A 24,261-nucleotide genomic window follows, 5' to 3' on the forward strand; every position below is an offset into this window, starting at 1 on the left:
AAGGGAAAAGTAACTACAGATGCAGAATTCGGAGAGAAAAGGGTGTCGCGATGAGCCAGAAGAAAGGATGGCCAAAATTCAACAATGAAAAGTTTAAGTGAGACTATCACTTTCTTCCCTTATTTTGTTGACTCGATTTTGATGAATCTGGTCGTGAAGAAGACCTGGGCAGAATCTGTCTGAAAGGTTGGTGGAGGTGGAGGTGGAGGTGGAGGTGCAGATGGTAATGGGAAAAAGAAACTTATTTAGTACGATCGCACCAAAAGCAAACGCCAGTAGATTGAAAGTTGCTTAGCGCCGGTAATCCCCGTTGGATACTGGTGTGTGCGTGTCACTAGACAAAAACAGTGTCACAATAGCGTAAATGTCACGAGGTGCTCACAGCAAGGCTGCCCTACGATAAACTGTCAATTTCCTTATCGACATGATTCTACAACTGAAGCGGCACTGGATTAACTGGCGTTGCTAGGGGAAACTCTACCATTCAACTACCTAGTAACTAACTTATAAAGCCAAATTATTAGACTTTGTACCGCCACTTAATAATCCTATTTCGCGTCGTCAATATTGACTTTGGACACTGACGTTGAGAATAATCTCGATTCCAATCCATGAGATAAAAAGAGCCGACAGAGAAGAATGAATCTTTTTATTTACTACCCTCTTTACTAATTTCACATGTAATGATTGAAGAAGTTGCATGAACTTTTCTCTCCTATCTTTGCCTTGCGACGATTCAGAGCCTTCCCATGGAAGGACTTTGTTTACTTTCTAAAGGAACATAGCCTTGCTTCAATCAATTGAAATCCAACAACGCCTACTCCACGATGGCATCCAATTTTCAAACAAAGCGCAATAACCCTTTTGCTAGGTCAGGGACTTTATCCCCGGAACCAGGTGTTCCCAAAGGCAGGCCGAAAAGTGCAATATTTGCGTCTGCTCCTTTCTCATCACCGGCACAAAGTCATCAAACACACAATCGACACCAATCCTACTCCTCGCTGGGAGATATCGTGGTCCCCAATAATAATAATGTTTCACTAAGATTTCGCTCCAATTCAAAGTCGATTATTCCCTCTTCAAATACATTTGCGCCTTCGTTCATCAATTCGGAAGAGATGCGACTCGGCGCAGAAACCGTGATGGCAATGGAGGGAGAGAATGATTTTTCCGGGAAAAGATATGTTTGGCTGAAAGATCCTCAAACTGCATTCGTCAAAGGCTGGGTAGTGGAGGAACTGGAAAATCATCATATATTAGTCCAATGTGACGATGGAAGTGTGAGTTCATGGAAGTGTTTCCTCTTCCGGTGTAATATCTGACTGGGTATTTAGCAACGAGAGGTCGATCCTGAGACTGTTGACAAAGTGAATCCCGCGAAATTCGACAAAGCAAATGACATGGCAGAGCTTACGCATCTGAATGAAGCATCAGTCGTCCATAATCTTCATATGAGATACCAAGCTGATCTCATTTACACCTATTCAGGCTTGTTTCTGGTCACCATCAATCCATATTGCTCATTACCTATATACACGAATGAGTACATCAATTTGTACAAGGGACGAGGTCGGGAAGAAAGCAAACCACACATATTTGCAATGGCAGATGAGGCTTTTAGGAATTTAGTTGAAGAAGGAGAAAACCAAAGCATTCTTGTAACCGGAGAGTCTGGAGCCGGAAAGACGGAAAATACTAAAAAAGTCATTCAATACCTGGCGGCAGTTGCAAACTCGGAATCACCAGTCAAAAACAAGGTACAGCATTCAACTCTCTCGCAGCAGATTCTTCGGGCAAATCCAATCTTGGAAGCCTTCGGGAATGCGCAGACAGTCAGGAATCATAACTCCTCCCGCTTCGGTAAATTCATCAGGATCGAGTTTACGCGCAATGGCAGTATTGCCGGTGCTTTCATAGATTGGTATCTCCTTGAGAAATCAAGAGTGGTAAGGCTGAATGCTCATGAGCGGAATTATCACGTTTTTTATCAGCTTTTGAAGGGAGCCGATCGCACATTGAAAAACGAATTTCTCATTGAAGAATTAGACGTAGAAGATTTCGCTTATACGCGGGATGGTCACGACACCATCGTTGGTGTCTCGGACAGAGATGAATGGAACACTTTGGTCGAGGCATTTGATGTCATGGGCTTCTCCGAGAACGACCAAATATCTATCTTACGAACAGTTGCTGCTGTTCTCCACCTGGGTAATATAACCGTTGTGAAGGAGAGTAGATCTGCCGATCAAGCTAGATTAGCTCCGGACGCACGTGCGCAGGCCGACAAAGTGTGTAAGCTGCTTGGAATTCCGCTCGAGCCATTCTTGAAAGGATTGTTGCACCCTCGAGTAAAAGCTGGACGAGAATGGGTTGAGAAGGTGCAGACGCCCGAACAAGTTCTACTCGCAATAGACTCGTTGGCAAAGGGTATTTACGAGAGGGGTTTTGGTGATCTTGTGACCCGAATCAATCGCCAGTTGGATAGGACTGGTATGGGTCTCGATGACTCTCATTTCATCGGGGTACTTGATATTGCTGGATTTGAAATATTCGAGGAAAACAGTTTTGAGCAACTGTGCATCAACTACACGAACGAGAAGCTCCAGCAATTTTTCAACCACCATATGTTTGTCCTTGAACAAGAAGAATACGCACGTGAAAAAATCGAGTGGAAATTCATTGATTTTGGTCATGATCTCCAGCCCACGATTGATCTAATTGAGTTGCCAAATCCCATTGGTATTTTCTCGTGTCTTGATGAAGATTGTGTGATGCCAAAAGCCACGGACAAGTCATTTACGGAAAAACTTCATTCTCTTTGGGATCGCAAAACTCCCAAGTATCGTGCCTCTAGACTTGGGCAAGGATTCATGCTTACTCACTACGCCGCCGAAGTTGAATATTCTACCGAAGGATGGTTGGAGAAGAATAAAGATCCAATGAATGACAACATTACAAGATTGTTGGCTGCATCCAGCGATGCACATGTTGCAAATCTCTTTAGCGATTGCTCTGAAGCAGGCGATGACTCGGGTGCCATCCGAAGCAGGGTCAAGAAAGGGCTTTTCCGCACCGTCGCTCAAAGACATAAAGAACAGCTATCTAGCTTAATGGCCCAGCTGCATTCGACACATCCTCATTTTGTGAGGTGTATCATACCCAACCACAAGAAGAAACCTAAGCAACTCAGTGCACCACTTGTGCTTGACCAATTACGCTGCAACGGTGTCTTGGAGGGTATCAGAATTGCACGCACTGGCTTTCCAAACAGACTTCATTTTTCGGAGTTCCGACAAAGATATGAAGTTTTGTGCAGGAACATCCCCAAAGGGTACCTTGATGGCCAGACAGCAGCTAGCATGATGCTAGATAAACTTCAATTGGACAAGTCATTGTTCCGTGTTGGAATCACTAAAGTCTTCTTTCGTGCCGGTGTGTTGGCAGAGCTCGAAGAGCAACGTGATGCCTTGATCCGCGAGATTATGACACGGTTCCAATCGCTGGCGCGCGGTTTTACCCAACGACGAATTGCCAACAAGCGACTTTACAGAGCGGAGGCAACACGTATCATACAGCGAAATTTCCAAGTTTACATCGACCTTTGTGAGAACCCTTGGTGGCGCCTTCTAGTCAAGATGAAGCCGTTGTTAGGAGCTACGAGAACATCCGGAGAAGTCAAGAAGAGAGATGAGATGATAAAGCAGCTTAACGAGAAAATGGACCAAGAGGCGTCGGAACGTCAAAGACTAGATGAGGAACGACGAAATACCCACACTGAGATGTTAAAGATCCAACAAACCTTAGAAAGCGAACGAGCGTTAGCCCTGGACAAGGAAGAGATATTCAAACGTCTGCAGCTCCGTGAGACAGAGTTGAGCGATAAGCTGGCTGGTGCTATTGAAGATCAGGAAAAGCTTGAGGATCAACTCGATGACTTGCTAGAGGCCAAAAAACGCGCGGAACATCAATCCGACGAATATCGGTCTCAGTTAGAGCAAGCAGGTCACATAATAGCTAAGCTGGAGAGCGAAAAGCGGGACCTTGCTGAACAGCTGGCCGATTTAGACAAGCAATTGAAGGATCTCGCCAAGAAGCAAGCAGACCGAAGCGCACAAGAAGCGCAGCTTTCCCAGGACGTCCAGCTACTCCAAAGTCAACTAAGCATCAAGGAGAGAAAGGTCCAGGACCTTGAGGCGAAGCTCATCAGAAACGATCAAGATTCGGAGGTCAAGTTAGCAGCAGCAGCGAAAGATCTTCAAGCTTCTAAGTTAAGGGAAAGCAACTTGGCCAGCGAAAACCGCAAAGTACAGAAGCAACTTTCTGATTTATCTGCAACATCGACAGGATATGAAGATCTTGTCAGGCGCAAGGAAAGCGAGTTGGCTATCCTTCGGTCTGATAATCGTAAACTCGAGGCCGAGAAGAAAAGTTTTGACGAGCAGAAGCGATCACTTTCGACGGAGAAAGAAAACATTGCCAACAGGTTAAAGGAAGTACAGGCTGAGATGTTCGCCATGAAATCCCAGCAAGCCAATCTACAAAAGGAAGCTGCCGACGCGAAAAAACTTTTCGATGCTAGACTGACAGAGGATGCTCACGCTGAGCAAAATCGAAAGAGGTTAGAAGAACAGATTTTGACCTTAAAACAGCAATTATCAGAGGTGCAAAAAGATCTTAGCAAAGAGCGACAATCTCGAGATGATGTCCAACTCCTCGCAGAGCATAAATTCCGAGAGCTTAGTGAGAAGTTTCAAGAACTCAATGAGGCTAAAATCATCATCGAAAAGGAATTATACGTCCAACAAGACACTCTTAGAAGAGCAATGGAGAATAGAGTTTCTGCTGAAAAAGAACGCAATGAAGCGCGAAACGAAATCAGAAAGCTCAGAGAGGCGAAGATTGCAGCCGAAGAGGCTAGGATACAAGCTGAAGTGGTTGGAGACCGCAATGCATCACGCCTAGCCCGAGAGCGCGAAGCTAGTTTGAAGAAAGATCTTGAAGCAGAACAAAATCGAGCAAAGTACTTTGAGACTGAGTGCAGCCGCCTAAATCAGCAAGTGGAAGATCTCAATAAGGTCATGATAGAGTCTGGAGATTTTGGTCTTAAGGTCGATCAGGAAAAGGAGCGACTTGAACGTGAATTGAACACAGTCCGAAGTCGATTAAATGCGTCTGAAAACGACAATCGTGCTTTGCTAAACAAGCTTCAACAAAAAGGTCTCGAGATTGCCCGCACGAGCTCTAGAGCAAGTGAATCATCGAGAGGTCAGCTAATAGCAGCCCAGCGAGAGAAAGCAAAGGTCGATGAGCAGAACAAGAAGCTCAATAAACAGCTAGGCGATGTGCAAATTCAACTGGCATCCGTCCAAAAGCAAAAAGAAAAGCTAGAGCTTAATCTTGAAGATCTAACACGTGAGGTTGAACGTGAACATATGAGTAGTAGAAACGCCGAGAAGACTTCTTCTACTGTGACGACCCAGTTAGCAGAGGCAAACCGCAAATTGGAGGATGAACGACAGTTGCATTCTCAGGCCCAGTCCAAAAATCGACAGCTCCAATCTCTGATTGATACCCGAGATAAAGACATCATTGAGCTGATGAAAATTGTGGACCCAGAGATGCCTGCACCGCCTGTTGCACAATTCGATGGTAGTTTCGATAAAAGCACATCTGAAAATCCAAACCTTATTTCTCAACTCACTCAAAAAGTTGAGGAACTTCAGCAAAATCTCAGGGTTCAAGCTGCTGGTCGGTCGAATGCTGAAGCACAAGTTCTTGAATTGCGAAAACGATATGAAGATGAGTTTGGTGACCATTCCGAGTGGCATACGCCCGGTAGGCCTAAACTTGAGGAAATTGATGGCAATGAGGGAACTCGAAATTCATCCCCAACACATCTCAAAAACAAACTCAATGGCAGACCTCTATCAGGCGCGACCCCACCTAATCCCCGCTTTCCAAGCTCGGGTGACGTTGGGCAAGATTCTGGACGCTCCGATCGTACTGCCGATATGTTAAGTTTCAACAATCGCATGGACTTGAAAGCTGACGTGGAAGAACTACAAAATCAATTGCAGCTATCACAAATGGAGAATCGTCATCTGCAGAGCCAGCTTGAGCGTTTTGTTCCAGGACGAGATATCTTTGAGGATAGTCCGTCGGTACGCCGTGTGCACAAGCTTGAGCAAGCCAACACTCGACTTCATGAAATGCTTGATGATTCTGCAAAGAAAGTTTCCGCTCTTGAACAGAGTATTCAAACCGGAGAATTGTCATTCCGCGATATTCAAGCTAAATCCCACGAGGAGCTCTTTGAGCTCATCAACAATCAAGAAGAAAACCGACGGATCTTAATGTACGCTCACAAAGATGCATTAGTAGACCTCAATGATACGAAGAAAAATTTTGAGGTCCTGAAACACACCCGAGCAGTCTTGGAGGTTGATCTCCGAGATGCTAAGTCTGATCTTGAGGAAATGACTTTGCAAAGGGATCAGGATGCCGCCAGTCGAAATCAACTTTTGCAAGAATTTGCCGATCTTCAGATCCGTTTGGATGCCGAATCCTCAAAATTGGCTGATGTTAGTTCTAGTCTCGGTCTCTACAAGAGTAGAGCAGACGAGTACTTTAGCAAACTAGAACAGGCTGAAATTGCTGTGTTGAAGGCTTCTAGGGCAGAACAGTTCGCCAGATCTCAAGCAAAAGAAGCGGAGGATACATGTGCCGAAATCATGTCAGAACGGAAGCAAATGGACGAAGCCATTGAAGATCTTCAAAAACAGAACCAACATTATGAAGAGAAGCTCGAGGATCTTTCCTCTGATCTTGATGCCGCAGTACAAGCGAGGAAGCGATTACAACACGAGCTTGAAGATTATCGAAGTCAACGTGCCATGGAGATTGAAGACAAAGAATCTAGTATGGAACAGACTAGGAAGAAATACCAGGCTGAGTTTGCCACTCTCACGAATGAATTGGACATTGCTCGTGAGGAGAAGCTATTCAAACAGACAGAGAATACAAGACTTCGGGAAGAATTGGATCAGCTTCGAACCAAGTGGGATGATGAAGTTATGAACAGTTCGACATGGTCTAAAGAAAAGGCTCGTCTGGAAGCCACCCTTTCGGATCTCAATACATCACGTGATGAAGCTGTCAACGCTCATAATGAAGCTCAAGGCAAAATTGTATCACTATTAGCACAAGTGCGGAGTCTCAGAACAGATGTGGATGATGCGGCTGCCGAAAGAGATATTCTTCAACGCGAGAAGCGCGGCCTACAAGCTCGTCTAGAGGAAGCTAAAGCTGGTCTCGACGATCTTGCACGAAGCGATAGCCCTGCGCTACGAAATGCAGCTGGAATGGATCGCGAGATTTTGGAACTCAAATCTAACTTAGCACAACAAGAAGATATTGCAGCTGCCGCCATTGGCAAGATGAGACGATCTGAAGCACTTGCATCCGAAATACAGAAAGACATTGTTGCCGAGAGAGAAATGACAGCACAGTTGAATAAGGAGAAGGCTGCGTTAGAAAAGTCACTCAAAGAAACTCAGGTCCGACTATTGGATCTGGAAACTAAAGGCTATTCAAGTGCCAGTCAAGACGTGAGGTTCCTTCACGGTCGTGTTCAAGAGGTAAGAATTCCCTTCCCATAAAGTTATCACTAGTCTAACATATAAAATAGCTCGAAGCCCAACTCGACGAGCAAGAATCCGAACGCAACAAATCGCAACGTTCCGTAAGAAATGTCGATCGCACTGTCAAAGATCTTCAACAACAAATTGAACGCAAAGAAAAGGCCAACACGCAACTTCAAGAAGATATTGCCCGTTCGAGAGATAAGGTCGAAAAACTTCTCAAGACAATCGACGAGCTTCAATCAAGTGACTCAACTAATCAACTTTCAGCTCGTAGAGCAGAACGTGAACTGAGGGAAGAGAGAGAAAAGGCTTTGAGGTTAGAGCGCGAATTGGAAGGCTGGAAGGCATTGAGAATGCAGAAAGGTCCGGGTGGGAGAATAAGTGCGAGTGGCACTTGGAGACCGAGTAGCGAATTTGGCTCCGAGGATGCAGGCATTGACATCCCCAAACGAAAAAGTAGTTTGAGCAGGCAGGATAGCATGAGCAAGGGGTTCTTGTAATTTCTTATGGTACGGTGGATGATAATGTGATGTAGGAGATCTTCGGGCAGAGTGAAGTAGAAATTTATTGTCGGGCGTTTATGATGGGAATAGTAGGAGTAGTGAAGCAAGAAGGGAAAGGGACAGTGAAAGGAATGGAGCACGATTTGTGTATGAATTATAAGTTTTTCGTGTTAGGGGTGTATAATATCTTTATTTCCCGGAAAGTGTGGGATGGAATGGGCTGGAATAATACCTATGTAGACTTGTGCGTGTTTATGAATGGAAATTTTGGTTTCTTGAAAACTTTTAAAGAGGATTTACGGTCGTGGGAATGTGGGTTTGAGTTTGAGTTTGTGCTATATATGTGATTTGTGGATGGAATGTATGGGAGAAGAGTTGGGATTTAGAGAGCTCTGGGGGGAAGTGGAGTTGAATAAACACTTTCTTACATGTTTTGGAGTGCGAGACATAGGATAAGTGGTGGAGGAAGTAACTATTCGGAAAGGGGTAGATGGGTACGTGAAGAAAATGGGATATAAATGTTTGCGTGTCATTTATACTGAGTTCAAAATACGTTACGAAAAGCCTTGATATTTTCCTAGTCCCTGATCCATAACTAAAATTAACCCTCAAATAATTGTAGAAGCGACGATGATATATCTTCGCAACTTTTGAAGCTCCTTTCTAGGTTGTACGGGTACACCCGATTTTCCAGATTGTCCGCTCCCAATACTGCGATTACATTACAGTAAAAGCGGATAATCATATTCATACCTATTCATGCAGTCAGCTTTGATAATTTGTCACTTGCAGGTAGGCTTCAGGGGACACCCACATTCGAAAGTCTTCTGAATTATCTGGTTCCGTGAAAATCAAGATTGGGGCTTGTCTTCGCTGTCTCCACTCACGTTCTTCACCCTCGATGCGCTCGTGGAAATTTCTCGCATGTAGTTTCTCCGCGTCTGCATCATTGAGCCACTGTCTCGTCTCTCGTTTGTATATATTTTCCGCGCATGCCATGACTACCGCGTCGGCATCCCCTGATTGAAAGATGCTACGAATTGTCTCTCGTGGTACCTCTCTTGAAGATGACATTCGATGCAACCATGGAAATTCACACGCTTTTTAGTATTGGGATGAGTGTGAGTCTTTCCAAAGTAGGAAAAGGGAATAGCAGTCATGTAACGACGGGCTATCTCATCCTCGCGTTCGAATCCCACGTAGGCATCGTGCGGAGCGAGTTGTCTGTCCAATACTGGGCGATCGGCGAATGGATGTTTGGGGATGATGACTTCGTGTTGTGCGCGCAGCAATAATTGTCTTTCGTTGTGGTTCATTGACATTCCTTCAACGTATTCGACGTCGCCCAGGGGAACAAGAAGCAGACGTTGAAAGCTCTTGTATCTATTGTAGCCGTAGGTACCTGGGAGCGTACGCAACTTTGGTGGATTTTGCACCTCGGGCCAAATTTTAATTGAAGAGTTGGGACGCTGGAGTCGGACGAAGTCGATATATGGAATAGTTCTAAGTGAGATATCATTCCGGAGACAATAAGCACAAGCTCGCTTGCCTTCAAAGAGTGATAAAAAAGCACCCATGACCTTTTCATCGTCCAAACTTTGTAATTATTAGCATTTCTCAGTATCACTGAACAGATTCCAGTACTTACTATGTAGGGGGTTCAAAGTCTTCTACGCAAAATTCGCATTCAGGGTTTGTCAAGGCATGATGCAACTGGAGCAGAAGGACATTGGATCCAACTCCAGTACACAAAATGGCTCGCAAGGCCTCTGGAGCATTTTCAGAAATCTCTTGCCATTCTAGGGTAGTATCAACTGCTAGTCTGCAGTATTGAGAACAACGGCGAATATTGACTAGAGTTTCAATGTCAAGATACTTGAGAGTGCGCTGAATGATTTCCATTGGCATTTTGATAAGGAGGCTAATGCTGCTAGCACTCTCGGGGCGAATTATAGGGTACTTAAAGGACTTGGTAGTCTTGCTATCGATCGGACACTTTTCTCCTAATTCTCGACATGAGATGAAAGGCTCATATCTTTCTTCGGATGGAGCTGGAACTCGGGAACAGCAGGTACAAGGCATTCTGTAATGATGTTAGTTCTCTGACTAGTTCCTGGCTTACAATCCTTTAAAAGTATCCATGCTGCGAATTGTATAAACCTCTAGTAGCAGCGAAATTCTGAAATAGCCTATGGCACTACACCGTTTGCTCAGAGTTTTGGAACTCTATACTTTCATACTACATGAGTATTGAGCTGGCAAACGTACGTTGCTGTCTTATGAAAGACTCTTGGATCGAGTATTTGAGACCTAAGCCTTGGATGGAAGACGAAGGTGGTATATCAAGGCCAACTCAAGAGAGGAATATCTGGTCTAACGGATACCAAAGAAGAGGATTGGTAGGCCAATCAGGATGAATAGGTGAGCAAATTTCCAAGAAAGCTTGTGTTCTCAATATTATGGTGTGTATGTAGGAACAAACAAAACCTATTGACCTAGATAATATGCTTTAGAAGAGTTTGTAGAAAATTATATTGCCTGTATTGACTGACTGTATTGATCGACGTGGTGCCGTGAACCTGGAGGAGGGAGCCGAGGGAAGTCTAAATATGGACCGTGCACAATCTGTACCAGCTCGGAGATTTAATTGCCGTCTGTGCTCAAAATGCGGGGGATAGATCACGCTAATACCAGTTAGTACCAACCATATCTTAACCTCCTTCAAGTTTTCTATATATGAGGAGATGGAGGTGCAGATAAAATTGGTTTAATTACATTTCATGTTCGAATTCAATGATGTTCATCAGCACAGGGCCATCGCATCAATCCTTTATATGTATACACATCATGTTGCTGAATTGTAAATGACACTGCCTACCTTATCTTTATTCACGGTGGGTTCATTAGAGAATAGGTGGGAGAAAATATGAAACAATCAAGATGCACAATACGTAATTATGATGGCAATTATCTGCTAGTAGTTGTTAAGCTAAAAGGGTGTCTGGGAAACGAATTATCAGCACGGAAAACGTTGTGCGCCTTCCATTTGTATATTGTATGTCAAGACATATATATCTAGGTACATTCATCTTATAGTTATCATATTGAACGAGTGTCTCTGCTATTGGTTATTACTGCCACAGTTTTCTTATCTTACAATATGGTCCACGATGTTTGTCTTTGTTCGTTATATATTGTCACAGTCTTTGTTGATGTTACTACCTGGCCCATCTTCAAAAATCTCGATTCAACTCCTTATCATGTCAACTGAGGAATTAGACCATTTTTCCATTTGTTTACTCATCAGGAAGAGAAGAAAAATCTTCTTAGATCCACAGTTCATGCACATATGCAATTGATAAGACTGAATGTGCCGTCTCTCAACAGTTTGTGGGGCAAAGGCAATCACAAAGAACAAGATACTACACTAATCTCACATGAAAGGCCAGTTATGCTTTCGTCCGAAGTTTTGATCTCAATAAAGAAGGCTCACAAGGGACTCAAGGAGAAGTTTCTACATCCTAGTGGGGCTCCAAAAATTTATTCGAGTCTTTTGTTGAGCTCAGGTGAAACTCTGTATTCACCTGGCTTGTTGCCATGGCTCCCACAATGAGTTATGAATGCATGGGATGGTCGAACTTGTTCCTTTCTTCTTTCCTGAGGTTGCTTGAAAATCTTATACTCAATTTGCATTTTCCTCAAAGGCTTGAAGCAATCCGCCAGCTTTACAACCATCTACTGGAAATTAATTTATAGTTGATCAATTCAGGAGCTTGAATATATTGACACAAGCCGCCAACTATAAAACAGACGTTTGATATATTCTTTACCATGTCTGAATCCACTCTTGAAGATTTGCAAGATGGAGCTGCAACAATTTTTAATACTCTATTGAGGTTTATTTATTTCATCTTGAAGACACCACTTCTAATCATCTCCTCGCTCCCTTTCCTGGCATTTTTGATACCCGAGTCAGTCATTTCCTTCATAGTGGTACCTGGTCGTCTTCTATTATCGATTCCTGGATTTATTCAACAACTACTTGGGTTCGCACTCAATCCAACACTTGCAAGCTTGAGTGCCACTACACTCATTGGAGGGCTTTTCTTTCTATTAGTCTCTCTACCAAATAGCAAACTGGGACGTGGAGTGGAAGCACTTCATAATTTTCTCTGCTGGGCTCCTATATATTCTGCAGTACTGCTACTTTGGACTAATTCCGACTCCTCGCGCGAACTTTTTGCTATACTCCACGAGTACCTCACAGCCAGTCCCTGGTCAGCAGCTTTCGTCTTCCTGTTTGTCTTCAAGTTCTTGAAGGTAGTCGTCCATTTGTTTTCCTACAACTTCTTCTCTAGCTACAAACTTCCGCCGCTCCACCCTTCTGTTGTACCCAGCGATGTTACGGTAATCATAGCAACCGTTGGTGATTTTGCCGACGAGTTTGTCAGAACTATCGAATCGGTCCTCGAAAATCACCCAGCCAAGATCATAATCTCGACAGTCGGAACAGAGAAACTCATACAAGCCCGCAGAGTCGTCGAAAGAATCATGAGAGAGAAACGACTTCCAGGACGAAAAATCGAGGTTCTCGCCGTTCACCAACCAAGCAAACGTCTTCAATGCGTCCAAGCTTCCCTTCAGGTGAGAACTGGACTTATTGCCTATGTCGATGATCATGTCTTCTGGCCTCCCACTTTTCTCCAAAGTGTTCTCGCAGAATTTGAAGATCCAGCTGTGGGTATTGTCGGAACCTCTAAACGTGTCATCCGCGAGCCTGGAGACAATTGGTCTGATTCCCTCCGCAACTTCTTAGCTTGTATCTACCTTGAGCGCCACAATTATGAGCTCACTTCGACCTACAACATAGACGGCGGAGTATGGGTTATCTCTGGAAGAACATGTTTACTCCGAACAGATATTGTGCAAACAGTCGATTACAGAACCAAATTCCTCTCCGAAACTTTCTTGGGAGCCCGTCCAGTCAATTGCGACGATGATAATTTCAATACCAGATACATGATTAACCATGGCTACAAAACTGTATTTCACAACAGACCAGAAGCTCTCATTGAAACAACTCTAGGTACCTCAGGCGGTTGGCCCAAATTCTACCAACAACTTCTTCGCTGGTCCCGATCAATCTGGCGCTCCCACCTCAAAACCATCCTCCTCGATGGAAAATGCTGGAAGTTTTGTCCCTGGACTAGCTACGCCATGTTTGTCTCTGGATTGTTCAACATCTCTCTTATCTATGATTTTCTCTTGTTCTTCACGCTTTTCAAATCCGACATTCACACTGAGAATAATCACGCTGGTGCACATCTTTTGTGGGCATTATTTTTGAGTCGTTTGATTAAGTCGTGGCCTTATTATATCCGCAATAAGCATGAGATGTGGTGGGCTGTACCAGCAGAACTTCTTTTCGGCTACTTTCATGGAATCATTAGGTTGAATGCGCTTTTGACTTGTCGTGATATTGGTTGGGGTGGAAGAGATCTAACGGAGCTTGAACCAGCTACTGGTGCTGTAAGACTGCCATAAGAGTATCACCTGGTATGAATGCAATATGGAGTGTTGGATGGGGGTGAGCAGGAGTTATTATGCAATCGATTTACTGGGAAAGGAGTATGTGCTTTTCAAAATACAGTTCCGGTCGCTGGGGTGGATGGATATTGCTTGGGAGTGTGGGTTATGATTTGGATTGGAGTTAGAGTTACTGGTGGAGTAAGAGGATTTCAACGCTCAAAACCTTTCTTTACTAAAGGAAAATAGATGATATGTCTATAACTAGGGAGTTCTTTCAAAGTTCTACCATTCAAAAATCAGATAGTCTCAAAAATAAAGAGAGTTATAAAATTAGTTTGTTCAGTTGTAGTCATGTAGTCATCGAGAACTGCTTAATTTTTGCTTGTTTGTATGATTATCTTCCATAACTCTCAAGGTGACACAGTGGTTTGTAGTATGAGCTTACAACCCATTATATTTGACTTGCCGATACCAGACAAATAGATCATTCTCTGCTCAAAATAGACACTATTTCTACCAATTCACTGTCCTTTATCCTCTTATCAATACACCATTCTAATCATCTATATTTTCTTTTAGAAAGTGAAAAAACATGTTTCCCTTTCACAAAGCTCTAGGTATATACATATACTACATCTGAAAGTCCTAGCTATAGGATACTCACAAGCTCCCCCCAAGAATGATTCATTCACACTTTGCCAACCACAAAAGTATATAAAAAATACATCACATCAAGTCCCCTAAATCACATACTTCCTTTCTTTCCAACCTCAGTTCCTACTCATTCTATCTATATATAACTATCTTAGAAGAACCATTTCAAACGACCCCTTCATAACCAAATCATCAAACACCATACTCACAATCAAGTTATTTTCTGTAGCCGGGAAATCCAGCTAGTTGTATAATGATTCACTTAAAACGTTGGCTAGAAGACCTATCTTCACTACCAGATGATTTTTCCAATTTCCGAGACTAGCCGAATCTGGAATGACCCAGCCGAGGAAAAATCAATACTATGCTTTTTTGTTTATCTAATTTCAACATTGTGTATTCGAGACTCTAGTTTACAAACTAAAAAATTACTCAATTTTTTTATTATACTTCGAACAAATTTGTGCACTCTGGTTATTTTCCCCTAGTTTCTTCATTCTTACTTCATTCAAGATATCTTTTTATCTCAAAGCTTTAATAACTTCATACTGCTTATTGCCTCACTGAATATTCGTCAATTATCAAGCGCTTGCACGTCGTTGATCTCGAACTTGAATATCAGGCTCAGTCCTGCAGAGCTTAGACGTCATTCAAGGTATTTAGAACCCAACTCCTCTTTCTGATGAAAGTAATCTAACACTCTCTTAAAAGCACAGTCACTTCACTTGTCTAATCACTAGTTGATTTCTGACTAGCTAATTGTCAATCACACATCAATTCCATGTCTTCTGGCACTGAAACGGAGTCTATTCATCCTCGACATCCAACTCCTCATCTCAAAAAGCGAATACAACACAATGACACAATGGATATCTACAAGCCTCTAGTCTACAACATGAGGCATGGTAACCCCATGTTGGACCCAGACGAAGAACCATACGCCATAAGAATGTCAAGAATGTCCACCAAGATTGACTTGCAACGGCCCATAACGCTAAAAGAAGATGAAATTGCCACGACCATCCTAAAGGCAGAAGAACTCACAAAGAATTGGGATCTCCTTCGAAAAATCATGAGTGCATACGAACCAGTCATACGGAAGCGCTGGAGTAAAAAATCCAAGGTGAAACGTGCTCAACTTTTGCAGGAAGTGTATCCAGAGATCCCGAAACAGCACGGGTCAGACTTTGATAATATGCGAGCTCGTTGGGTTGGCGCACCCATAAAGTCGAACGAGTATCAGAGATCTATGGAGACACCATACATTAATTTGGAGGACCTCACACAAGGCATGTTCTTGCCTCTTTTCCTGAACTCAAGAGGTCGTTATTCTCCACACCTATTTGTACATGCAGATCTCTACGCTATGCACTTCGGGTTAAATATGTGGGAGATCCCAGAGCCCAAGATCTATGATGGATTGACGCCATGGAAACGCGCTGTCGTCTTCAAGAATCCAGATTCGGAAAAATACGTCGAGTTCCTCGAGTCAAAGGAGAGATCAGATGAGGCTTATGCATCTGGCCTAGGGTTTCCTCCAGGAAAAGCAATGGTGGTATTGAGAGCACAGGTTTTCACGTATCAATTCCTTGTAAAGTGTTGCTCAGCACTACTTCACGATATTTCAACGCTTCTGGACGAAAACCATAAGTTTATTATCGTTCCCGAACCTGAACACCTCTCCCCATCTTCTTCTCAACGGCTGAGTACTGTATTTTCTGCAACCGAGTCCCTTTACAGACCACCTAGTCAGATAGACTTTCAAAGAATTGAGGACCTCCTCGAAGCGAGACGCGCCGCAGCAGAGGATCATCTATGGTCTCTAAGAGAAGATCCTAGCTATTTTGCTGAGATGCTTGAAGCTCGAGGCGAACGGTATTGTTATACCAGCGAAGAAGATTCGAAAGGATTTGAAGTAGTCAATATCCTGGAATACGCATGTATTTCCCTGCTCCTTTGGAACAATCTGCGGGATGATTTCCGACACTGGCGAGATCTTGAAAGAAAGTATTCGGCAGAGATCGCTTCTGACAGACAGCTTCCATCCGAGTATGAGAGAGCATTCGTGTGCTTTTGGGACAATCTAGATCGGGCTAGTGAATATTTGAGAATGGATCACTTAAGGTCAGAGATTCTATTCTCAAAAGCCTTCCAAGACAGCGTCGTCACAGATATACTGCTGGATTATACTGATAAAGTACGAGGAAATGTGAAAGCCGGAGCGCGGGATAAACTATTCTTCATACTATATGAGTTGTCTCAGAACGAGGCTATTCTCTATTGTTCGCTACCGGATCTTGTTGATGAGCTTGAGCGTCATTTACTTGCAAATCCAGCTGAAAAGGACCGCATTACAACTTTGGGGGGGTCAATTTTATCGCACATTGGCATCGTTGCTTCGATCAGTCGGGATTTATATCTCTATCAACCCTGGGCATCAACAGTAAACCAAAATCTCAAGACCGATGATGGTACCATAAAAGCCATTACGGAGTCTAAATGGAAACGGACGTTGGATGTATTTGAAACTTTGGAAAACAAAGCCGTGGACGAGCTTACAAAGCTTGTCGAATTGCCCAACTGCTTTCACTACCCTGCAGAAAGACGCCGGAATGCGGCGAATAATCTCAGAATGCGACAGGCTGAGAGGTTGCTTGATAAGGTCTGGGATCACCTTAACCAAGCGTATTTTGATGCTTCTGGAGAGACCACACTAAGTATAGCCCTTGAAGATCTTATGCCGAGCGAAAGAATAATAATTCGAACGCCAAAATGGGTTGAGGTGGCTCCCAAGGTCAAGCCGCCTCGGGAACAGCGCACTGCAATTGATGACGAGCTGGTCAGTTCTTTCGAGCACGTACGAATCGAAGAAGAAAAGAGCACCCGGTCTCTAGATTCGGACAACCAAATTATCAAAGCAAAGGCCAAGTCAAAGTCCAGGAAAGCGGGAACATCTCAAGAATTTGCGTCTTTAACTGAAGAGGTACCAGAAGTAGAAGAAACTCAAGCGCCGCGAGAAGTTATCAAAGTAAGCAAAAAAACATATCGTGTTTTTACAGCATTGTTCTACACACCTTCGGAGAAAGATCCACCAGGAGAAATTTCGTGGCAAGACTTTCTTCAAGCAATGGCCGCAGGAGGATTGAATTCAGAGGCACTGTATGGCAGTATCTGGCATTTTACTCCTCAAGAGGGACATGCTGATAAATTGAAGAGAAGTATTCAGTTTCATCAACCTCACCCTGGGAAGCTTAGTCTGAGGACAGCCAGGTTTTTTGGGCGACGTCTTAATCGAGCATTTAGTTGAGATATTGAATTATTCTCTATGGAATAAGCCCATTTTTGAAGTTTTCGAGAGTTCTACATGCTAGAACGTTGGATTGCTCATAAAAGAGAGTATATGTAAGCGTCTGCGTTAGTAGTAACAAATTTGGTCCTATGATACTTACATAGGAAGGAAAGAATAGACATGTTCAGGGATAGAATAATAGAATATAGAGAGTATTCCAATGTCTGTGAAATGAAGTTGAATTAATTTGAGTTTGGCTAAAAGTGACATGAACGCCAGTTTAGCCCATCCTTTAGAGGGGGACTAGTTCACTTAGGATCTACTGGCTGTCATAATCTCAAAAATACTTGTTTTTTAGGATGAATCTAGTATTAAAATTATGTGTCCATTGTTCAAATTCTTCCTTCAAGGGAAGATTATGTTCTTTAAACCACCCAGTCAGAATCCTTGAACGATGATTGTCCCCAAAAGTTCTTTCCAGAGTGATATCTAATGCACACGACAGATCATTTTAGCTCCTTCCACTAGATATAGACTATCTAGGTAAGTCGCTTGGCACACCTTAAATATCAAAATTGAAGGGATTTTCGTTAGAATTGGCTTCTGGCATGTAAGCTAGACACAAGCCATTTTTGACCTGCTACTAAACCGTCACTTCAATACTGCCGAGAAGTCTATAGCTGTCATTCTCACCCAAAAAGTTTTTCCCTTCAAAAATATTTCACTTCAAATATTTTTTTAATTCATATACTCTTCACTTCAAACCAAACTCTACAGGCTTGAAAGTGGCCATCCAATAATTACGAACAATATAGTCACTCTCATACTTTACACATCTCTCACTTCAAAAACCAAGCCCACCTCGCTAGCACACATGCCTCGAACATCCTACTTTGAGCTCAAGGACTTGAGCTTCAATTCTCCAGCACCTCCAATACCCACCATCAAAGCTTCTGAACACCAATCAAGAACAGTCAATTCTTCAAGCACACAAGCATCCAATACAATCGTCTCAGATTCCCGAAGCGAACTCCCATAAGAGCCTTCCATTCCAAAATTCCCACTCTATGGTCGTCTTCCTCAAGAAATCAGATGTGAGGTCGTGTACCAAGCTGCGCATCAACGCGAACCACACATCATACCCGTCAATATGCAAGCCAGATTACGTCCGCCAACCACCCGACGACCTAGCCATCAAATTGATGCCTTTCTCCAAGCAGGCGGAAAATAGAAAATGCGAGAAGGAGAGTTCCGATACCTTACCATAACCCGTAGATGCAGATGGCACGCTCGAGACCAACTCATCATCCATCAATTTTGGTTTCGTCCCGAGAAAGATATCCTGTGGTTGTCTGAAGGTTTTATGGAGAACTACAAGAATATCAATAGATACCCTTCTGGATGCGTCAAATATTTAGCGATGAGTGATGAGAACCTCCGAGAGTTGCTGATACTTTAAAAGGGCAACATTCTGCTAGAACCCCCTAAACACTCGATTCTGTGTATCAGTGAACTGCGGGATTTGAATCATATGTACGTAATACGCCATTCCGTTGCTAATAAAGAATGGGTCGGTGAGAATTATGTCCTTGTGGATTCTGATGAGCTCGGTTCTTTTGCTAGGGGTGTCCTGCTAATGTAGTGGGTTGGCTGGCTCGAGAAAGAGTCTAAGGATATTGGGTAGGAGGCGCCGGAGATCTCTCTCAAAGATTATAGATGCGCAGGAATATCAGAAGAGTAGATATTTGGATATCGATATGTCATAGTCAGGATATAATGATGAGTTGATTCATGGACATACAATGGGGTGAAAGAGATTTCGATATCATTTTACAGATACTAAGCGAAAACCTGTATCGAATATACATTAATGTATAACATTAGCGTATTTAAGGCAATAGCTATGGATAACAGTATTTAATAGTCAATATTTAATACTCAACAAGTGCAATAATGATGATCATTATCACCATCCAAATCAACCACCAACACCTATTCAAATAAATCATCTGTACAAAACCGCCTCAAGAACTCTGATCCCAAAACCTTTATCAAAACGAGAACGCAACTTCCTAGTAAAATTTGAAAAGTGAAGATCAAAAAATCAACCCCTTCTCCGACACTCCAGCTTGTCTTATCCCGACAATGTCTAGAAATCATGTATATCGTATACACCAAAGCATACCTACGAACAATATTAACAATGCCTGAAGAATATTTGAAGCAATGACTTGAAGCTAAAATGCCTATCTGAGCCTTTGCTATAGATCAAAGTTCATTATATGCGAGGCAGCTTTTGGTTTGATACTAGGCTTGAACAAAATACTCGTCGTCCCTGGTTCTATCTCATCCCAACCTTCATATTACCACAACATTTCATCCACAAGTACTACTTCAACACCGAAAAGAAAGACTGAAGTCATAGCTCTCAAGAGAGAAATGTGCAGTTCTATGATTCGGAGTCTGGAAGTTAGACACCCTATGCTTTAAAAGTCAAAGCCGAATTGAAGAATGAATATGTACAATCACTTGTAATCACCAGAAGCACGTATGGTACCTGAATGATTGGAAAAAAGCATTCCTAATCTACTCAATTTTATTTTTACAATGAATGGACAATGCCATACATGTAAGCTATCCTGGTGAAGTAGCCATAAATGGGTATCACAAAACTTCCTGATATATGTATCCCATCGCCTATCCTATGGGCGGAAAGTTATATAAACGCTATCGTATATCAAATAGTTTATCCTAAGTATCCACCCATGCTAATGAAATCCGCTAAAACTCATATTCTTGCTTCAGTATCATCCGATCTGTCATACATTCACTTTTCCTCCCAAGCACCCACCAACTTGGTCTTCTTCTTGGGTCTTCCGGAATTACTGGAGCTTCAGACAAATTAGTAATTAGAAATAATAAAAAGATGCAAAGTTCAATGAGACCATAGATGTGCCAGAGAACCGAAAAGATGGAGTGAAGGGGAAATAGACGGAAAGTGTGATATGAAGAAACGCTTACTCGGAATCTGACTTCGCCAAAGCCTGTTCCTTCATCCTCTGCTCAGCAGCAGCCAATGCCAAAGGTCTCATTTCTTGCCTTCTCGCAGCCTGTTTGGCGTACTTGGCTTGAATTTGAGCCTCGTTGACAGGTCCGCCATGTACCAGATTGGTAAGGGCTGTCTCACGGGCTAGGGCTTGGCCTCGGCTGAGCTTGTGCGAATCGGGGTGGTTGGGACAGTTTCTGCCATGTGCTTTGTCGCCGAGTCTGAGGATGTTTTCCCAGTCGGCACCGCACAGGTAACACCAGGAATTCCCACAGCGACCTGAGTATCAATTGTTAGTAGAGAACCTGTATAAAGAGGTGTATTATACATACATGACATATGGTCACAACCATCGCTTCTAACAACACATTCTTTGCATTGTGGACAAATCCTCGAATCCTTTGCCAACAGCTTAGCTGTGGCCTCTTCCTGCTCCAAACGTTCGATTTGCGAGTCGTCAACATCGAATTCGTCGCATGACAGTCCTTCGTGCCATGGTAACTTGTGCTTGACACAAGTCTTGAAGTTACAATGGTCGCAAATCATCAATGGTTCTGGGCCTTCGTGTATCTGACCTCCACCGCACTTAGGTCCTAAGCACATAATGAATGTGTCGGGTCTGGAGGCTTTTTCTCTCAAGTAGGAGTAACTGTTTAACAATTAGCAATGAACACAAAGAACCAATAAGAGTCACCGACCGTTGAAGTACGTCCGTAGATGCTTTGGAATGAACATCGTTGTCAGTAAGGACAGCTGTACAAAGCGGACACTTGATGGCATTCAAAAGCCCATAGTCAATATCTGTAGTGATAGATAGATCGAGACATTCCCTGCAAATGAAAGTATCTGGGTGTTGACAGTCACCTGTGATATTAGACCAGGCGTTCGCTTTCAGGACATCCTCAATACAAATAATACATTCCACTCTATCAGGTAAATTTTGGGAATAATCATGCGCTTCTCCACTATCTGGCTCCTCTTCATCTTCGACCTCATCTTCGACCTCATCTTCGACCTCATCTTCGACCTCATCTTCGACCTCATCTTCGTCGTCCTCTTCTTCCTCCTCACTCTCCTCCTCACTCTCCGAGCTTTCTTCTTCGTCGTCCGAGCTGTTGGGCTCCATCCCGAATTCGCCATTATCGGGTTCGGCGCCGAAGATGTAGTTGTCGCGTTCGGGATTGTCAGGATCTAGATGAAGAGTTCAATACAATTTTCAAGCAGGTATACAAACAAAAGATACTAACATAAGAAGGTATGTAACTTACGTTGAGGGAAAAGGTCGAAAAGATCCATTCCAGGGTTGCGTCTCAAGGCTTCTTCTCTATCCTCCCACAGTAACTCGTGACCGGAGATGGCGGAAGCACCAGAGTCGGAGCTTGATTCTTCATCAGAACTCTCTTCTTCCTCGGAACCTGCTTCATCATCTTCGTTATCTCCTTCTCCTTCTTCTTCTTCTTCTTCCTCCTCCTCTCCACTGGAACCTTCTTCAGGTGTAGTTATGGGATGAGTCGATGGAAGATCACCACCATTTTCAAACCAGTCCTTGACTTTTTTGGAAACTTCTTCATCAAGACTTGTTTCAAAATTCTGTAGGCGAAGAAACAGGGCAAGTCTATCACCTTGTTTCTCTGGTAGTTTTCCGTAGTTTTTCAAGACATGGCGCATTTTTCTTGCGTCATGTTGCTTGAAGCTGAGTCCGAAGACTTCACTCGACTGATAGTCGAAACTCATTGTGATTTTTTGATGGAATGAAAGAGTGATAAAGAATTTGGTTGTGTTGGAATATTATGTGTATTTACTTGCTGATATGGTAAAGATTAATCAGAAAGCTTGTTGAAAAGATTGTTGCAAAAAATTTATGTGATTGTGAGGATGTGTTGAGAAGTTTATGAGGAAGTCGAGAGACTCGAAACTGCCTAAAACTATTCTAGTTCGGATAATTTAGTGTAATTTAGTAACTTACATTGATTAAGTTTAGGCTACCGCTCGGACTTCACCCCTCATCCTTATTCTATTTGACAGAAGTGAATAACGTGATATATATGATTTATATTCATTGTTAATAAGTATGATATTTTTATTCTTATTTCTGAATGGGTATATTTAAGTTATTCACAGATAAAAAAAAGTTATCGATTGGTTTTGATTTTGCATTTGTTTCCAAAATATCATTGTGAGCTTCCACCATTTACTTTCTTTCCTATTCTCAATAGTTATATCAACCTACCTAGGTAGTTACATGCATCCGGACTTCTATTTCTCTCATAGTCTAGCATTTTCATTGGACTACCAGAAAGTTCCTCGGATTCCTCTTCCTTTCCAGGAATATTTGCCACAAGTCAATTTTCAGTATCAATACTGTCCCACGCAGTGAATCATACCGATTCATTTCGATAATTGGACTCACAAGATTGAAATTCAATTGATTTGTTTGTATTAGTCAATAGCTCTCGAATGAATGAGTAATATTGATGTAGTATTCAAGTGTCAAACACAACAGTAGGTCCTTGCTGTACAGGTAGCCTTGGGTGGTATGGTAATGGCATTCTACTTTTCCATTACAAGCAGACAAAAGTAACAACTGGATTCTATATTTCTTGTTCTCCCCAACTTGGAAAACAACATGGCCTATCCTTTGTGCCTTTTACATCAGCAACAATGTTGTATGTGTGGCTAGCAGCTAACAGCTAACAGCTTTGTATAATATAAGCTTGGCAATTTCTACATTATCCATTGAGGGTAGCTGTTGGAGCTATAAAAGGATTTCTTTTGCTCTTCATAGAATATCCCTTGTCATGTTTGACTACTTCTTAGACAGAACGTGAGATGGTTCACCTTTCAAGGCAAGCTTCGTCTCTCCCACTACTGATACCAGTATTAGTATTTTCGCTCATCGCAATTCAAAATCGATATCCCTAGAAACTTCATCTTCTGATAATACGCAAAGTGACAACTCAATTGTCTAGATACGTCATACTGGTTGCATTTCTGAGTTAAGTTCTGACTAGCGTTCTTTTGGCGCACAATCTATAACAGCATTCTTAGTCTAGTGTCGCAAGGTTCGAGAGTGTGTCAAGAGACGAGAAACCTTTGAATGCTGTAACAGAGATTCACAGGAGTCAGGACACTGTAATAAAATTCCAAATAAATTGCCCTTCGAACCTCAACCCCAACATGTGAAGCTTGAGAAAGAAATCCACAGGTTACTACCATCTCTAGAAACTATTATGTGCTTTATAAATGATTTCGCAAGGTTGAGTCATAGATTGTGATCATCAAATTCCTTTTCTGATTGCTTCCTTCAATAACAAATAGTCCAAACTGTTTTACGACCACACAAGTAGTACAGAATAACGTGGCAATCCTGTCATCAGTAAGTTTCAGTACCACTACCAGGGGCTCATTGCCAAATTGCTATGTATGTATGACTGATAAGTTTGTTCTGAAAGAGATTTAGTGCATATCAAACTTATCAAGTTTTCACATGGAAGAGGACACAACCTCAATATTCGTAACAACAACAAACCTCGCCTAGAATTGGCGACCAAAAGGAGATTTGGGACACAGTAAACATAGCTGTATTTCCTGGGACCT

At 42.6% G+C, this 24,261-nt stretch overlaps 5 protein-coding genes across 5 annotated transcripts; 3 read left to right on the forward strand and 2 right to left on the reverse strand.

Moving 5' to 3' along the window:
- Positions 1-827: 827 nt before the first annotated feature.
- On the forward strand, positions 828-8,143 carry EAF01_004910 (uncharacterized protein; the record flags this gene model as incomplete). The annotated part of the gene is made up of 3 exons (XM_038913164.1): positions 828-1,280; positions 1,335-7,637; positions 7,688-8,143. The coding sequence occupies 3 exons, from the start codon at positions 828-830 to the stop codon at positions 8,141-8,143; spliced, it is 7,212 nt and encodes a 2,403-aa protein (XP_038771250.1).
- Positions 8,144-8,711: 568 nt separating this feature from the next.
- EAF01_004911 (uncharacterized protein) lies at positions 8,712-10,228 on the reverse strand (the record flags this gene model as incomplete). Its single annotated transcript, XM_038913165.1, has 4 exons — positions 8,712-8,899; positions 8,961-9,165; positions 9,246-9,742; positions 9,795-10,228. The coding sequence occupies 4 exons, from the start codon at positions 10,226-10,228 to the stop codon at positions 8,869-8,871; spliced, it is 1,167 nt and encodes a 388-aa protein (XP_038771251.1). The 3' UTR covers positions 8,712-8,868.
- Positions 10,229-11,977: 1,749 nt separating this feature from the next.
- EAF01_004912 (uncharacterized protein) lies at positions 11,978-13,690 on the forward strand (the record flags this gene model as incomplete). The annotated part of the gene is made up of 1 exon (XM_038913166.1): positions 11,978-13,690. One exon carries the CDS (start codon positions 11,978-11,980, stop codon positions 13,688-13,690), a length of 1,713 nt encoding a protein of 570 aa, XP_038771252.1.
- Positions 13,691-15,110: 1,420 nt separating this feature from the next.
- On the forward strand, positions 15,111-17,636 carry EAF01_004913 (uncharacterized protein; the record flags this gene model as incomplete). Its single annotated transcript, XM_038913167.1, has 1 exon — positions 15,111-17,636. The coding sequence occupies one exon, from the start codon at positions 15,111-15,113 to the stop codon at positions 17,634-17,636; it is 2,526 nt and encodes an 841-aa protein (XP_038771253.1).
- Positions 17,637-20,445: 2,809 nt separating this feature from the next.
- EAF01_004914 (uncharacterized protein) lies at positions 20,446-22,398 on the reverse strand (the record flags this gene model as incomplete). Its single annotated transcript, XM_038913168.1, has 5 exons — positions 20,446-20,509; positions 20,640-20,943; positions 20,997-21,313; positions 21,363-21,855; positions 21,933-22,398. 5 exons carry the CDS (start codon positions 22,396-22,398, stop codon positions 20,446-20,448), a joined length of 1,644 nt encoding a protein of 547 aa, XP_038771254.1.
- Positions 22,399-24,261: the final 1,863 nt, after the last annotated feature.

Source organism: Botrytis porri, assembly GCF_014898465.1.
Source record: "Botrytis porri strain MUCL 3234 chromosome Unknown BPOR_006, whole genome shotgun sequence".
Lineage (NCBI taxonomy): Eukaryota > Fungi > Ascomycota > Leotiomycetes > Helotiales > Sclerotiniaceae > Botrytis > Botrytis porri.